Here is a 16,981-nt window from a genome sequence, read left to right as displayed (position 1 = left end):
TTCTCTGAAGGATAAACGGACCTGCCATTTCCCAAGTTCCACAGAAGCTGCCCGACTGGGAACAAGTTGCCATGGCCAGCCACTCTCAGGGAATCCACCAGCTCCTTCAGGCAGAGAAAAGGGCCAAAGACAAGCTAGACGAAGCCAAAAAAAGTGAGTCTCATCTACGAGGGTTTTATCCAAAATGGATGAGGGAGGCTGAGGGGGAGGGAGATGAGCATGGGCTTCCCAGTCAGGCAGACCTGAGGTTAGTCAGCTGTACTATGCCTCCTGTGGAGCCTCGGAAGTTCCTTAAAACTACCCAGCCATGTGCTCCCCATCACTATAACGGGCATGAAGTTTTGTCATTCTGATCCATTTGAGACACTGTTCGCTAAGTGAAAATGTTACGGAAATATCAAGGTTAGGGAAACGTGGCTCCCACCCTGGCTCTGCTACTTCCCTGAAGGCTGCCACTCGTTGCTTTGTGAAATGCTTAAGGGATAGACAACTTCCAGAATGAATCTGCTCGCTGGAGAGTAAACTTGAGCAAATTACTTATCCCTCAGAAGCCCACGTTCCCATTTCTATAAAATTGTGATAGTAATATTTAACAGGTCCTTCTCATCCTTTCTTGATACATTTCCAATATTTAAAAGAATTTCCATCTTATTTGTATTCTGCTGTCATGCATCTACGTACTTACATATGAATGTAAAAATCACCTTCAGTACCCTTCCTACCTTCTTTGATATTCATAATTTTAAAAAATAGAAAAGGTAGTACCAGGTAACATGCTCAATATTTAACTTGTTTACTACTCACAGTGACCTTTATTGCAAAGGGAGAAAGTGATGCTTAAAGAGATTGTACTGCTTGCCCAAGGTCACACAGAGACAGGATTTAGAAGAGGTCGGATTCCTCAGTCATGTCTTAGGCACTATAACAAATTTACATGATTTTTATAATAAATGTTGCAAATCTGCATCCTGAATTCAGGTTCTCTAAGCCAAGATCTTTTTTTTTTTTTTCCTTCACCTTATTTGATTTACAATAGTTTCTAGTGTCAGCCCCTCCTTCGGGGCTGTCTTGCCTATACAATTAGATTCAAAGTCAAGCAAGGTAATCTTTTTTTTCTCTTTGAGTTTATTGGTACATTTTAGGTATGCAGTACCAGTTACCTTCATCACTGGGATCTTGTACCTTTACATGACAGGTCTTGGTTCTCATTTTTTCCCCTTATCTCTGCCCTCCCTTCACCCCCTCCTCCCTTCCCTATTTATAGATACTTTATTTCCATTTTTCCATTTTCTCTTTTCCCTTATTACCTTCCCCCCTACCCTTTCCCCGCTTCCCCTACACCTTTAGCCCTTTTCTTCCTATTTCACATTGTCAATTATACCATTAAGATCTTATGTACAATTAGTTTTTCACACCAGAGAAACTATTTGATGTTTACACATGTGTGACTTATTTATTTCACTTGAGTATATCCTCACTATGTATCCATTTTCCTATGAATGACTCTAATTTCTCGTTCTTTATGGCTGAGTAGTATTCCATTTTATAGAAAAACCACATCTTCTTTATCCAGTCTCCAACTGATGGACAAATGGGCCGTTTCCAAGTTTTAGCTATTACAAACTGCCGCTGTAAACATGGGTGCCAAGCAAGATAATCTTACGTAATCTTTGATGAATATAATGGCAAAATTAGAGTAGGCACTAAAAAGGTTTTATTTAATGGCATTGAATGGAACGACAGAAGTACATTCATTACAATGCAAAGGAGGAATCGGTGATTAGTTGTGCACTACTCAGTCTACTGGGGTTTTTGACCACCATATAAAATCCTTTCCCTTTAAGAACATTTAATTTCCTGAACACTCAGGAATGTGGGCACCAACGACACACAAGGTAAGGACTCCAGGTGGAGGTCGCGGTAGAGTGAGGGGGCAGAAGACAATGAATACATGTTTTACCTGCTTTTCAATTTATTCTATAGCAACCCATGGGAACAATTGCAGGGTGGGGTAAATGCCACCATCATACAGAAAACAACACAGAGCAGGACCTGCCAGTTGAAACCGTATAGAAACTCCTACAGTTTTTATTGAAATTTGCACCACACTTAAAACTTCCAGAAAAAGAGACCAAAATATTTACAATGTGATAATTATGCTGTTACAGGAACAAAAGGTCGATATTGAACACATATAAAAATATATATAACTCAGATGACTCTTGCTATTTTTTCCCTTTTCAAAGTTAGAAAAGGAAAATATTGTCAAAATCATGCAAGTTAAGAGTAGGGACTACTAAGAACTGGGACTTCACAGTGAGGCACAGTGAGGTAAAAGCCAAACTGCTTTTACTCCAGTTTGGGCACAAACTTTGCTCAGAAATTATTGGATGCTTGTGTACTAATAACTGAAAGTACATGTTTACTTTTTCTTCGTATACTGTCTTTGTTCATGAATATTCAACCATAATAACCCGGGCATTAAAAATAGTTCGGACAATATTTTGACTTTCAACAACTTGTAGAGAATGTCACTGTGCCCTCTCTGCCTCAGAAATCGCAGGCTTTAGGACAGTTTCACTGGATACAAATTGTTTCCCCGCACAGCTATCAGAGGGTAGCAACTTATAGTTAGAGCCGAAACTGTTCTACTGACTTCTTAAACATTCTGTGGCAGAAGAGATATATTACCCTATATACTCAAAGTGCTGTAACTTCCTTCATATTCCAGAAGTTTTACCTCATTCATTAATCTGAGTCCTTAAGAATTCATTTGGTGCTGACCAGCTTCATGTCACGCTGGTGTAAGCACTGATGAACAGGACTAGATTATTCTTAAAGTACTCCCCCGTGAGTTGAATACAGAAACGTCCATTAAAACAAGAGAAAGGAATAATGATGTGAAAGGTGAAAGTGGCCATCATTTTAACAAACCCATATGTCTTTTATCTTCTTTCCATAAAAAGATTCATTTGAAAACCTAGCATAGTAAGGCTGCGTAGAGATTCAGATGGGGGATCAGTAAATCACAATGGTTAATGCCACCGTGGAAGCTCCATATTGCTTTCTCAAGAGTCCATTTGGGCAGGATTTGAGTATATATTTTAAAAAGATTTAGAAAGGAAGGAGTTAAGAAAGACAGGGATAAAAACCCATAGTGATTCACATTGCTAATTGTTTTAGAAAAGTCCAAGATAGATAAGGTGGCAATATTTCCATTATGCTGCAATATACTAATATACTCCATTAAGGAAGGCTGCCTCAGACTACAGTAAAAATGTGACAGAACACACTATATAGTATAAAAGCTCTGCCTTAAGGGGATACGCAGGAGGCACCGTGGACCTGCTGTGTTAGAAACTCCCCCTGTGATGCTTATAGGAACGGAATTGCAGTCCCTTCCCTCAAGGGTTTCCCTGGCTGCTGGTGAAGAAGAGGGTTCAAGACGGGTGGAAAGGGCTACGACAGGCTTGAAAAGTCAAGACATGAGGGGAGCAAAATTTTCACTTTAAAACCTGTGTTTCTTGGTCTAAGTTATATAGCATCTGTGAGCACCACTCTTTTTTTTAAAAAAAGGAAGAAGTTATTTTATATGTGTATCTAATAACAAAGATATTTGAAAGATTAGAAAAATATATGTGAGATAGTAGAGTATAAAATAAGTATCAAAGAGTTGTTTTTCTTTTTAGTATGCATTGTATACATTGTTGTAAGTCACAAAAATAGAAGAATGAAATAGATCAGGACAACCTAGTTTCATTCCTTTTTACTCCTGCCACAAGTTCTGGGTTTACATTTCCTACACTACAGATCTCCACTACTTCTGGTAAGACGAGACAGGCTCAGATATTTGCCTCTATTTACAGATTAAATCATGTTTACCAGTTTAAAATTTCACACATAGTTTATGTGTGAAACAGCCCTACCACATTTATGTAGAAACACAGTAGGCTCGCACTAAATTATCTTAGAGTTAACAATTTGGTCCCAAGACATTGCTTGGCCTTCTTTCATGTTTGTTATTAATGAACAATCTACATTTTTACAATAGGACATCATAGACCTTCCCTGGAGATCAGATTTGGAATATGAAACTTAGCCTTCAATTAGAATTATTTTAGAAATCCAAGGAAAAGAGGAACAGGGACTTGTGTTTTTCCAAACTGGTTCCCAATTTCACTTTTGGTTTTAATGTTTTATAAACGTTACACCTGTTGAAAACTTGGAAACCCCTAGAGCTTTGCACAACTACTGCTAGTTTAAAAGTTTCAAATGCTTGGGACTCAACATCACATCATCACATAAAGAACCCATGTTCCTGAACCATTTTCTAACACGTACCATGCCCTCTCTACAAATAAACACCCAAGCCTTCTACTTGGATTCTATTGAAAACTGTTCATACTGAACTAAAAATTATAAATTGAATTATACAGATCAAGAGAGATGGTATTAACATGTAAATGCTCAAATCTGGATATGAGAGAAACAGAAAAAAGAATATTTTTAAACATCCTAGAAGCTATAGAAAAGCACAGCACAAGTGCTGGACATAGCCCTCTAGTTTTCTAAGGAGATAGTGTGGTATAAAACAGATGCTTCAGACTATATTTCTGCTTTCAAATTACATAACGTATCAGCTAATACAGTAATGCAGTTTTTTTATAGTTTTTATAGGTGCATAGGATATTAACCACCAAATTTTTCCTTAAGTCAGTAAATCCTCTGTTTCCAAATCTGTAGGTATTCTGAATTATTTAAATAAACACACTGATTTAATAAATTCTTCATTCTGTGAGTGGGTATTTTGGTTCATGAAGACATGGCTTTTAATAAACTAATAAGATGAAAGTTGTTAGAATTTCATGGCTCCGTCTTATGTTTTGTAGGCCTGTAAATACTTCTTCTTTCTTTATGGTCCACAGACTAATAGGGTATTTGTAAGTGCATTGGATTTTCATGTCTTTAAGTGAGTAATAGTAAAGTATAGAACAGTTTTTGTTAATAGGTACTTAATCCAAGATCTAGACAAAACAACTTGTTATTTTTTTTTAGTAAAGAAAATACAAGTAAAAGAAAAGGAAAACATCAAGGAAAGAGGGCCTGTGAAGAGAAACCATCAAAAGCTCGCTCAGCAGCCAACATGCTCACTAAGGAGGGCTGGCTGCTTTAGTTTTCTTTTTCCAGTGTTTGTAATACTTAAAACCAACCAGACTGAAAGAATGCCATTTTTTATCATAATACTAACAACACCCCCAAAGCCAAAAACGAGTTTTTTACTGAGTTCAGAACCGAATATAAGGCACTAGGAGCAGCTAAGAACCTCCAGACATTCTTGAAGTATCCTTTGTTTTCCTAGCAAATCAAGGAGGCCTCTGTTCTGCTCTGTTTCTGTGCGTTTTTGTCAGGCAGGACATTCATCTGAGTATATTCTTTCCACCCCACTAAGGGATCTGGCTTTTCCTCCAGTGTCCGAGGGATACTGGAACACAGTACCATGAACCAGGTGACTTTAAACAACAGAAATTTGTTGTTTCACTGTCCTGGAGGCTATCAGTCAAAAAGCAAGGTGGCAACAAGGTTGAATCCTTCTGGAGTCACTGAGGGAGAAGCCAGGACAAGGACACCTGACCTCTACTAGCTGGTGTGCCAGCAACCCTTGGCACTCCTTGGCTTGTGGCTGCACCATTCTAGTCTCCTGTCCAAATCACCCTCTCCTTACAAGGATGCCAGTAGTTTAATCTTAACCAATTATGACCTCAGATTAATTTGATGATATCTGCAAAAATCCTAATAAGGTCACATTCTCGGGTACTAAGAATTAGGCTCAGCATGTTTTGGAGATGAACAATCAAATTCACAGCATTCTGTAGTTTTCAAGTTCACTTGACCTTACCTTATTTTTTCAGTCCCACTTCATTTCTAATGAAATTTCCTGTATTCTGGGGCCACATTTCTTTTTCATCGTATTTTCCTGTAAACTTAAATTTTTACAATTCCATCAAAGCTCCTCTTGCTAAGATCAATGCTTCGTAACCTGATGTCAGTTCAGTATGGTTCACAACGAGATCCCTCTTTCAGTTTTGAAATTCTTCCTTCATTCAACTTCAGGACACCACCTTCATTGTTGACCGCCGGTACCATCTCAATCTCTGACGTCAGAGTCCCACTTTGCACCTGTTCTCCATCTCTGCAGACACTTCTTGGCTTATCTCATAGAGTTTATAGTTTATGACCCATGATGATGACCCCAAACTTGGTATTTCAGCTCTCTGGTTCAGTTGCTTCTCCGATCTCAAAACTCAGACAAACATTAGCTTTCTCAGCATCGCTACTAGACGTTTAACTGACATCACAACAAAGTGATATTTGTGACTCCACCCACAAAGTAAAATATTAGAGTCGTTTTTTTACTCATTTCTGTCTCATGCTTGGTTATGTTTTTGTTTTGTTTTGTGTTTTGTTTTGGTACCAGGATGAAACTCAAGACTTTGAGCTTGTGAGACAGGGGAAGCCACCACTGAACTGAATCCCTGGCCTGTTTCTTCTGCAGTAAGGATTGAATTACATTCCCAACCATTAAAAACTCGAGGGGGCCAGGGATTTATCTCAGTGGCACCACCACCTACCTAGCAAAAAAAAGTTGAAGGCCAGGGAGTTAGCTCAGTGGTGCCACTGCCTACCTCACAAGCACAAGGTCCCAAGTTCGATTCCCTAGTACCAAAAATAAAATTTGCTTTTAATTTTGAGGCAAGGTTTCACTAACGCTGCTTTAACTGCCTGGATGGGCTTGAACTATTTGTTCTCTTGCCTCAGCCTCCCAGAGTGCTGGGATTATAGGACTGTGCACCCACACCTAGCTACATAGATGCTATTTTGCTCTTCTGCAGCATGCCTCTACCCTTCCTCCTCAAGGGTTCTGCACATACTGCTCTCTGCCGAGAACAGGCTTTGCTTTCAGTTTCTGCTCCCATGGCTTGTCATTCCAAGGGCCTGGCCTGCCTCACGTAGAACCCACCACCATTTTCCCTTCGTCACTTATGTTCCTTTATCATTTTTCATGGTACTCAACGTCCCCATCACATTCTGTTCTTATGGTCTATTTTCTCTCTCCTGAACTACATTCCGAAAGCAGAAACCGTGACAAGAAGTAGGAGACCTTCTCTACTCTCTCCATAGATCTGGCACATACAAGGCATCCAGATTGAGTTCTCCATCGCCTTTAATCCTGTTGGCTATATCCTTTTTTGAGATGTTATTGTTGGTTGTCCTTTCTTGATCCCCTCAGGCTCCTCTGTTTCTTGAAAGTTGAATGTTGATCTTTTCCCAGGTGGAGACTTTAGCAGTCTCCCCTCACTCTGCACACTCTCCCTTGATTTTGGTCCAAACACTGTTGTCCATAACTGGCTCCTACCCAAACCCAGGCGACTGACAAGCACATTCGTCTCCATTGCCGACCTTCCTGTGAATTCCAGACTTGTCTGCCCAGCTGTGTCCTGATTTCCTTTCTTGGTTATTTTCAGGGAGGCCTACAGGCGCTTCTCGAGTGACAGCCTTAGGACCTGTTCTAAAACTCATGTCTTGTTTGCCACCTTTGTCTTAGCAAGAAGGAGCCTGTTTTCCTAATGATTAAAAACAACTACTCTTTGTCAAGACCCATATAACTACAGTATACTTTGCTCTGTATTGGCTCTGTTTTATTGATTGAAAATTCAGGCTCAAAAATTCAAAATAACTTAAAGTTTACAAGGCTTGTAATGTTTTCTTCTGGTAGTGCCTAGTATATAGGATTCTTTTTCTCTTCTGAGATGATAAATGAAACCCCATTTTCATCATCAGAAAAGGATTCCCAAACAAATGTAATAACCCGAGTAACAGCGTGGATTTACCTTTCTCAAGGGATTATGTGCTTCTTGGGGTCACAGTTCATTAGGCTCACCCTAGACAGGTCGGTCAGATGTGCTGTCTTTGAATATTATCCTCTGTCTCCTATGGAGAATTCAGTTACTCTTGCCCCAAATTATTTCCTTACAAATCACTTAAAAGTCATAGCAAACATCTTTTTTTCTATAAAATATATTGTAGTTAAATCTAAACCTATCTGTGTGACATGTTGCATGTCTAAAAGTGCAACTATTTATGACGTCCCCAAAACTATCTTAAGATCTTGCCCTTTTTCAGTCCATAGAATGGCCTGTCTACCTCCGTTGTTGTTTTGGCTAATAAGTCTACTTGACTTGATGGTTCCCTTTCCAGAAGTTTCTCCTGACTTCCCCTGGTGTGGGCATCTTGGGGCTCCCGTGATACATAACCTGGGCAGGTTTGTTTGTATCTGTAGCTTACCCTGTTAGCATACCAAACAGCATGATAGTTCGGGTGAAAGAGAGGCACGGGTTCTCTAGAGTTTTTGTACTTGGAGGTCCCCATAAGTATTGTGATGTTTCACTCTTATAGAACAAGCAGAACTCAGATTTATGTTTCATTATTTTCACAGTTAATTTTGTATACTCTGTGGTTTTACACTTCTCCTGTTGGAAGCTGGGGCAGCAGGTACACATTTTCAAAATACACAGATTTTATGCCACCTGGAAGCAAGGACCATGAGATATGCAGTTCTGTCCTTTTTCTGTTTCTGTGCTTACATAGTAGGTGATGAATAAGCATTGTATAATGATGGAAGCATAAAATAAAACCCATCCTTTCCTAATTTAAAAATCACAATGCCAAAAAGCAGAAATTTGACCTGATGACCTTGTATATCCTTGAACATAGATTCAGTTGTTACATATGAAATCTGGAATGTTCCACATGGTCATCCTATTTTTTATACTGAGTGTACGGAGAATAAGAATATGAACTCTTTTCTGTTCACTGCAAACTTAGAAAATATGTATAATTTGACAATTTTGCACTCCTTCTAAACAGAAGCAAGCTAAAGGTTAATACGAGCAGATTTGACACATGCATTTTGCTTCACCTGGAACAGAATGGTAGGCTTTAGGCTCCCATTTCTGCCACTGGATCAAATCAGGTGTAGCATATGCAGGCTCTCACCCAGCAGCAGCTGCTGAATCTAGCCAGAAAATTGCTGCGCCAGCAGCGATTTCCCCGTGGCTCTCCTATTTAATTGAATGAGAACCAGCAGGTGACTGGTGCCATGACAGGGGAATCACAGACACACTCTGAGACTGTCGCCATGTGACGGAGCTGATACACAGCCTCAGAGTGAGTGCTGGGCTCTGCTCAGGAGTAGGGCACACAGAGCTTTTGCTATTATCGTTATTTTTTTAGTGTTCTAGAGAGATGGCTTTGAAGCTAATATTTTTATGTAGTGTGCACTTAAGATGGACAGTAATGATGTTTTGTGCCATTTCTTTTATAAAATGCTCATGTATGCCTCACTCAGCTCACTATTTCCAAGAAAGTGTTCACATATTAACATTATATATTTTTGTCCTGATGTTAATGACAAGCAATGATAAAGTGAGACAGATCAAGAATAGTTTCTCCTGCCAATGTATCATTTAGTTGTTCTGTTCATAGAAAACCTCTGAAGGTTTACTCCATTCCCTTACATTTCAATTTGTAACTCGGTGAATTTATCTTTATTCCAAATACATATTCAGCAACTAGCAAAGCTGACACATAACTGGGAGAAAATTTTAGAACATGCATTCAAAAGGTACAAAAACATAAACACATCACCAGACGAATGGATAATAAAATTTATATTAAGATTTTTTTCACGCTGCTTAATGAGAACAAATTTATCTAATTCAGATCTATACTGTAACATAGTTAATCAAAGTTACAAATGAAAGCTTGAGACACTATTGTAGGAAATAAACCATATTAATGGAGAGAAAAGAAAAGCATTTCACTAAAACTGGTACTAATCAAGAAAAACATGAATTTTAGTACAATTCCGTTTTTTAGTTTTATCACAAAACACTAGCACCTAAGCCCCTGAAGGTAAAGAATGGTGAGAGCAGAGGAGTCTGTAACCCCTAAAACTTATTTCTTCTGGTTGACACAAAAAACTCATGTGCTTGGTTAATGTACTGTATTTGTCTAAAACTTTCCTCAACTTTGTCTGCTGGCTTAAGGGTTACACCTTTGTGCTTAATAAAAGAAAAATGGCTACTTAACTAAATCTCCTAACCATTAAAAACAATTGGTTTTACAGCCACTTTCAAGTCCCCCCCCTCCGAGAAAGCTACTACCAAATACATAAATAAAAATAAAGCCCTACTTTGATGTGTTGTGAGCTTAATCAGACATTCTAGAGTACCCAGTGGTAAGAAGAAAAATCCCAATAAAATGTTTTAAAATTTCTTGCGCCAGTTTGATAGTCTGAGCTGCATGTTTGCAGCAGTGTTGGAGCCCTGCCAGTGGTAAATAGGATCCAGTTGCTGTGGACTGAAGGATTCCTGGCAGCAAATCAGGACAGAAAATCTGACCAAATAACATCTTTTCGAGTAAGTGACAGCTAAAATCTGTTCTCTGGCTGTTACTGCTGTGAGTAAATGGGCAGATATTTTATTTAAACATGTAAGTGTGAAAGAAGCTTGTCATTTTCATGTTCTAAAGAATCCGATGGAAAAAATAAGAAAATTTAATGTTTTTCATGAAGTTGACGTTCTAGGAAAATTAAAGTCAAATGTAACAGTTCACGTATATTAAAAAGAAATACCACTCCTTCTCTGTCACTATTCATTTTTAGGAAAAGGGAAACGATTGAAGCAAGCCAAAGAAGAAGCAATGGCAGAAATCGACCAGTACAGAATGGAGAGAGAGAAAGAGTTACGGCTGAGAGAGTCTAAGGTGAGAAACTCAGCACTGACTTTTACGCAGCATAGATTAGAAGACATTAATATTCATTTAATGTAAGGTAAAGTATTGGAAGAAATTACTGGCATTAAGCAGATCCAGTTCCCCACTGCTGAACATACAACTGAATCTTAAAGAGAATTGCTAATACATTTCATTTGCAAAGCTCTTTTAACTTATCCTAAAAAGAGTCAATACTGGTTAGTAACATACAGTGTGTATTTAAAAATCGTACTCTCACATACCTAAGTTGAAGGGATTGGGCAAAGCATCATTCCTTCTAGAACTATTATTATTGTTATTACTATTATTGTTGTTGTTATTTGGTACCAGGGGTCAAACTCGGGACCTTGCATTTGTGAGGCAGGCAGCAGAACCACTGAGCTAAATCTCCAGCCCCCTTCTAAAAATTGACTAACACATTTTTGTAAGAAAAAAAAACTTCAGAAACCTAGAAGCAATAAAAATGCTCCTGCTAAGTTACAGAATGAGTTGGTTAGTCCAAATTTCCTTTGGTAGTTGCCACATGTACAAATTATCAAAGTAGATATTATGAATTGCTCAAAAGCCTTGTATTTCCTTTGCAGCTTGGTGGTTTCATTCAATGAATCTATCATTAAAATGCAAAATTTTATCCTGCACTATCATTTTTTAAATATTTGCAATTTGCAGTAAAAGTATTCAGTGCATTTCATTTTCAGAGAGGACACCTTCTTAAAACTTATGTGATAATCCCTTTATCTTTCAGTGAAAATATAAAGCTCTGTTCAGAAGGTTGATGTTGCAAAAAATGAGCTACAAGTTTTGAAAATCTATTTGCAATTTTTATTTTACTGGTAATAGGACCCCAAAAAGGTTTGACTGACTAAATTGAACCCACTATGGGAAACTTTTCCATGGAATTCTTTCAAGAAAAAACCCTTCCTGGAATAAATAAACCACTCAGCAAAAATAAGTTCTTTTTTTTTTGGATTTTTGAGACAGGGTCTCACTATGTAGTTGAGACTGACCTGGAATTCACTATGTAGCCCAGGCTGGTCTTGAACTCACAGCGGTCCTCCTGCCTCAGCCTCCTGAGTGCTGGGATTACAGGCATGCACCACCACGCCTGGCAACAAAAATAAATTCTTTTCATCAATATCAATAATCCTAGTCCATTTACGGGTGTATAGCCCTCCTTCAGCATACTTATAAACACACTTGGTACAGCCTTGTTTGTTTCTACTTGTTCTACCCTTGCCATATTGGTTTTCTTCCTCTTCCAAAGGATAGATGGAACATGCAGGTATTATGGGGCCTTTGCACACACCATTCTCACCCCTGTAATTCTTTTTTGGACACATTTTGTCTTATTTTCTCCTTCTTCTAGTCTGATCACTTTATCTAAAACTGTCCTCCTTTCCAAATAAAGTAATACTCCATTATGGTCCACTGTTTTTCTTCATAGCATTTTCACCACCTGATTTAATATGTATTTAGTTTTATTTATTGCCTCTTTCCTTTTGAACTATAAGTGCCAAAACAGTAGATTCTTTGTTTTGTTCTCTACAGTTTTTCTAGACTTTAAAATAGAGTCTATGAGGGAGTTTGTCTCCCCTGTAATAGTCATGCAATAAATATTTGTTGGAATAATGACTATCCAGACATTTTTTCTGTGGCCTTATCTTTCCTGTGGAATTCTATCAAAATTATGACAGTGGGACCTGAGAGAATAATCATCACTCACAACCAGTTTGGAGACTTATGGAGGGTATTTCTGATACGATACTTATTTCTCCTTTTAGCATTGTAGTACCACGATTTGAAAGAGTGTTTGGGCGAGGCCTCTTGAAATGCTATTTCCTAGAAGAATCCTATCAGATATAAATCTGGTGCAGGATTTGGTCTCTGCTTTGAAACCCAATTAAAATTCCTCGTCACTCTCATAATTAGAGCTCCAAGTCAATTTTACAGCTAGTTGATCAAAAGCTCACATAGAGGAGTCAGCGTGTCGAAGTGTCTGCTACTTCAAGCATATTGTAACACTATTAGTGCAGATCCTCTTTCCTTGGCGTGACCTCCATATGTCAGGCATGTTGCTAGCCATTAAATGTAGTCATCATTAACCCAGGGCAATTAGGAGGTCTGGGAGGACACCCAAGAAACCAGCTTTCCCCCCGCTGTGGGCATTGCACCCTAATGTTTCTTTTTCTGTTACTGCTTTTTAGCTCCTGTTAGTACATACGAATTTTCAAGCCTTCTGCCTTAACGATGCAAGCAGGAATCCCACTGTAAATTACATATCAACTAATATTATTTCAACAAAGTTTTATTTATCCCCTTTATCATTGCTGCCCAATATAGCAGCTTCTACTGAATAAGTTTTTACATTATAAGAACCTGGCCCATGGAAAGTTAAATTTATTGTTAATACAAATTTTCTAAGCAAAAGGCCTAACAATGGTTTCCTTGGGCACACTGAGAATTTTTGTATATTTTTAAATTTCTGAGCTTATATCCCAGAAGTGAGAGTTCAATCTTGTTTATGACTGTGGGAATTGAAGCTCTTAAAATCAACTTATATGGAAAGTTACTGAATCAAAGATGGTACCATCAGTCATTAGGTTGAAAGGCTACACAAATCAACATGGAGAAGTTCTGAACTGGCGTCTTTTGATCAAATGTACAGAATTACCAATTTCTAATGTATACATTTCCCAAATGTTCAAGTAACAGGCTTTTGCCAACCTGAGTAACAGAAAACAGGTAGTGAATTCTCTGTAACATCTGGAGAGCTAGTTATTGCGTTCAGTATAATATATGCGTTCAGCATAGGTAAATTTCCTAGCCAGCTAAATTTTAACTTTTTCCCACTTCAAATATTGCATTTAAGGGGAAATTTGATAAGTCATTATATGTTCAGACGTTTTAATAAATGAACTTGGTCCCTGTGTGCATTTGCTACTTGTATATTCACTTACCACAATGTTACTTTGTAAAAGATACTTGGTATCTTAGAGGCTCTATCTTCTCAACCTTATTTTCTTTGAATCCAGTTGTCCCTGTTTGGACTACAGAAAATAATTTAACCTCAATAGCCTCAATTGCATTTGGCTTTAAGCTTAGGACCCAGAAGGATTATTTGGATCCTAGAAGTTAAAATAGTCTAACAATTCTGTAGTAAAAATCAGTAGTCAGTGGAGTTTCTTGGATTGCATCAAATGCATATTGTCCTTAGGCACAGAATAAAGACAGACACAGCTGCATTGCCTTACCAAAGCCATTTATTATGAAAGGCTGAGTTTACAAAGAAGATAAATTAGGAGTTGATTGTTTAACTTTCAAAGTGTTCCACTCATGGGATCCTTTAAATTGTTAATTTTCCTAGTGAGATTATATTGTAGTCAAATTATAATTTGACAAAGAACTAAGAGGGTATAGGCAATGGTGGAAATAACTAAGAATCAATACCAGGTAAAGACCACTCAGAAAGGCATATTTGACTGTCCGAAGTTGTTGTAATGTAGCTAAACAAACGGGTATGTCTCAATTTGGAAAAAAAACTGAAATTACCCTAAAGTTCTCAAGATTATGTATATGTCAACGTCATCCAAACACATCCATGTGTTATGCATATATATATATACACACACACACACACACACACACACACTACACACTTTACTGTTCATGTTGAAAGTACTGTAGACAGCATTTTGTGGTCACATCCTCCTGAAAAACATGAAGTCACACAACACATTTTAATAGCAGAAAAAAAACTTATTTGCTTTTTAAAAACAGAAAAGTGGGACTGATGTCTTCCAATTTTATTTTCCAGACTTGTAATTCAGTAAATAAGCAAAGGTGAAGATAGAATAGAATGGCAAGTATTATAAGTACATAAAAAATGTGATGGAATCGAACTTCTGAGCATGGATAATGATTGCAAAATGGTATGAAATTTGGACCATGTGGACCTCAGTTGTTAGAAATGAAAATAAACTGGGCCAGACACGGTGGCACATGACTGTAACCCCAGCTAGTTGGAAGGCTGAGGCAGGAGGATCACAAGCTTAAGGCTGACCTCAGTGAGAATGTCTCAAAAGGGAGTGAAGTAAAAGGACTGAGGAACGTAGCTCAGTGGTGGAATGTTTGCCCCCCCATGGAAGAGGCTCTGGATTCCCTCCTCAGTCAGAGGAAGAAGGGGAGAAGGACAAAGAGGCAGAGAAGGGAGAGCTGAGGGGAAGAGGAGGAAGTGACCTGTTACTCCCAAGTCTTGGTGGAAGGTTATGGAAAAGTATATGTAATGTGTACAGCATAGCGAAAGCAACCCTGCATCAGCAGGCTAAAGTTTGTAAAACAAGAAATGGTGATGTGACGTATGATATAATGAATTCCGTCCTTTGTTTTGGTAGACAATGGGCTCTCAGAGCAACATCTCAGATGAACTAGAAGACCAAACACGACACAAGATACAAGAGCTGAATGGAAGCTACAACCGGTGTGTGGAGAGCGTGACTGCACAGCTTTTGAGCATGGTATGTGACATGAAACCAGAAATCCACGTTAACTACAGAGCCACCAATTAAATGAACAACACCCTGTGTGATAAATGAAGTGTGGGTGCCTCCCGCTTGCTTGTAGCTTTATGTTTGTATTAAAGAATTGAAATGTTAACCTTCTTATTTGGACATATGCAAACTTCAGTGTGACATAATTCACACGTAGGCATTGAATTAAACAAATTTTTTTATCATTCCAGATACAGTTGTGACTTTGTCATCTAATTTGGAGAAAGTCAAGATAGCAGATAATATTTTTTTTGACACACGAAAGGAAAATAATCGTGATAGCCTTTTTAGATTTTTCCTCAATTTAGAAAATATGCTCTTAGGTGTGGCTGCTGAAAGATAATTTTAAAAAGGACTATAATTATGACTTATCTAAAATGAACATGTCAAGAATTTTTGTCTTTAATCAATGAGGAAACTAAGATGTCATTGCTAGTTCAAAAAAACTAAATTCTAAAAGTGTCCATGGAGAGAAGAGAGAAAGAATGGATTACACAATAATCTTGAGAGAAATGGACCCGTAGCTATATTCTATGTATATTTCAACTAACAAGAGATTTTATTGTATTTTAAAAGAAAAAAAACTGATAGAATAGATGGCGTGGTTTATTTTTGTTTGTATAAAGAAGTGAGTTCCCAGGCATGAGTTTGCATACCATTAGCCCAGTTTCTTGGAAATAACTAAGATAAATTAGCTAGTACTTTGTTATTAAATATATGAATCATCTCAGACCTATTGTATAAGTGGTACTAGTGTCCCCCTGCATAAATGCAAAGCCTGAGAAACTTGCCTGGAGTTGCTTAGGGAATATAGGGATGGCACAGGGCTTTAACCAGGCAGTGATTTCAATGTCTTCCTTGAAAGTTGCTTACATATATCACCAGGAATCATGAATATATAAGGTCTTTGATTTTCAAATAATATGTGCAGAGAAATTTAAATTCCAGACCAAACAAGTTATTTAATAAATTTTAATTATCATTTTCCCACAAAATTTAATATCTGAAGGGAATTCATTTTATATTCACATTAGATAAATGAAAGAAAATTGCGATTATTTTTAGAAACTTAATGATGCGAGGAAAACCAATCAAGTTAGCTTCACACTTTTTGGTGGTAGATTCCTCCATTACTAAAAAAGATGCCCTCATTTCTCAATGAACAGAAAGGTATCCAATATTCTTAGGAAAGCTTTCCTTCATGTGTTCCTCTTCTGAAGAGAGTAGACATCAAAGTTGTCTCTCCAAAATGGACAAGTCGGGGAAGATTTCCACTTCAACACAGATTTGGAGAATTCAGTTACTCTGTACACAGAGCTGAGATATGTACAACGAATGAAATTGGCCATTGAAAAAATTGTTGTATGAAAAGAAAATTATGAAAAGCACAACCCTGTGATTTCCCTTACAGCAAAGGAGTTAGTTTTTATCTTATTTCATGAAAACTAAAATGTATATTTTCGGGATATGAAAGTTAAAATATACTGTCAAGGATACCCAAAGTAAGTTTCTGAGTATATGCAGGACATGGGATTATGTTTAGTCTCTAAACAGTTTGGAAACACAAAGTTGGTATATAACTTGTTCTCAGAAATAAAGTG

The 16,981-nt window shown here is 37.7% G+C and overlaps 1 protein-coding gene across 1 annotated transcript; it reads left to right on the top strand.

Moving 5' to 3' along the window:
* Positions 1-24: 24 nt before the first annotated feature.
* Atp6v1g3 (ATPase H+ transporting V1 subunit G3) lies at positions 25-15,625 on the top strand. The gene is made up of 3 exons (XM_010635396.3): positions 25-153; positions 10,724-10,824; positions 15,225-15,625. Exons 1-3 carry the CDS (start codon positions 72-74, stop codon positions 15,396-15,398), a joined length of 357 nt encoding a protein of 118 aa, XP_010633698.1. The 5' UTR covers positions 25-71; the 3' UTR covers positions 15,399-15,625.
* The last annotated feature ends 1,356 nt before the right edge of the window (positions 15,626-16,981 follow it).

The sequence above is a fragment of the Fukomys damarensis genome, unplaced genomic scaffold, assembly GCF_012274545.1.
Source record: "Fukomys damarensis isolate Sample0158 unplaced genomic scaffold, DMR_v1.0_HiC HiC_scaffold_11, whole genome shotgun sequence".
Classification (NCBI taxonomy): domain Eukaryota; kingdom Metazoa; phylum Chordata; class Mammalia; order Rodentia; family Bathyergidae; genus Fukomys; species Fukomys damarensis.
The sequence above is the reverse complement of the archived record's forward strand: the minus strand, read 5'-3'. Positions and strand labels throughout refer to the sequence as shown.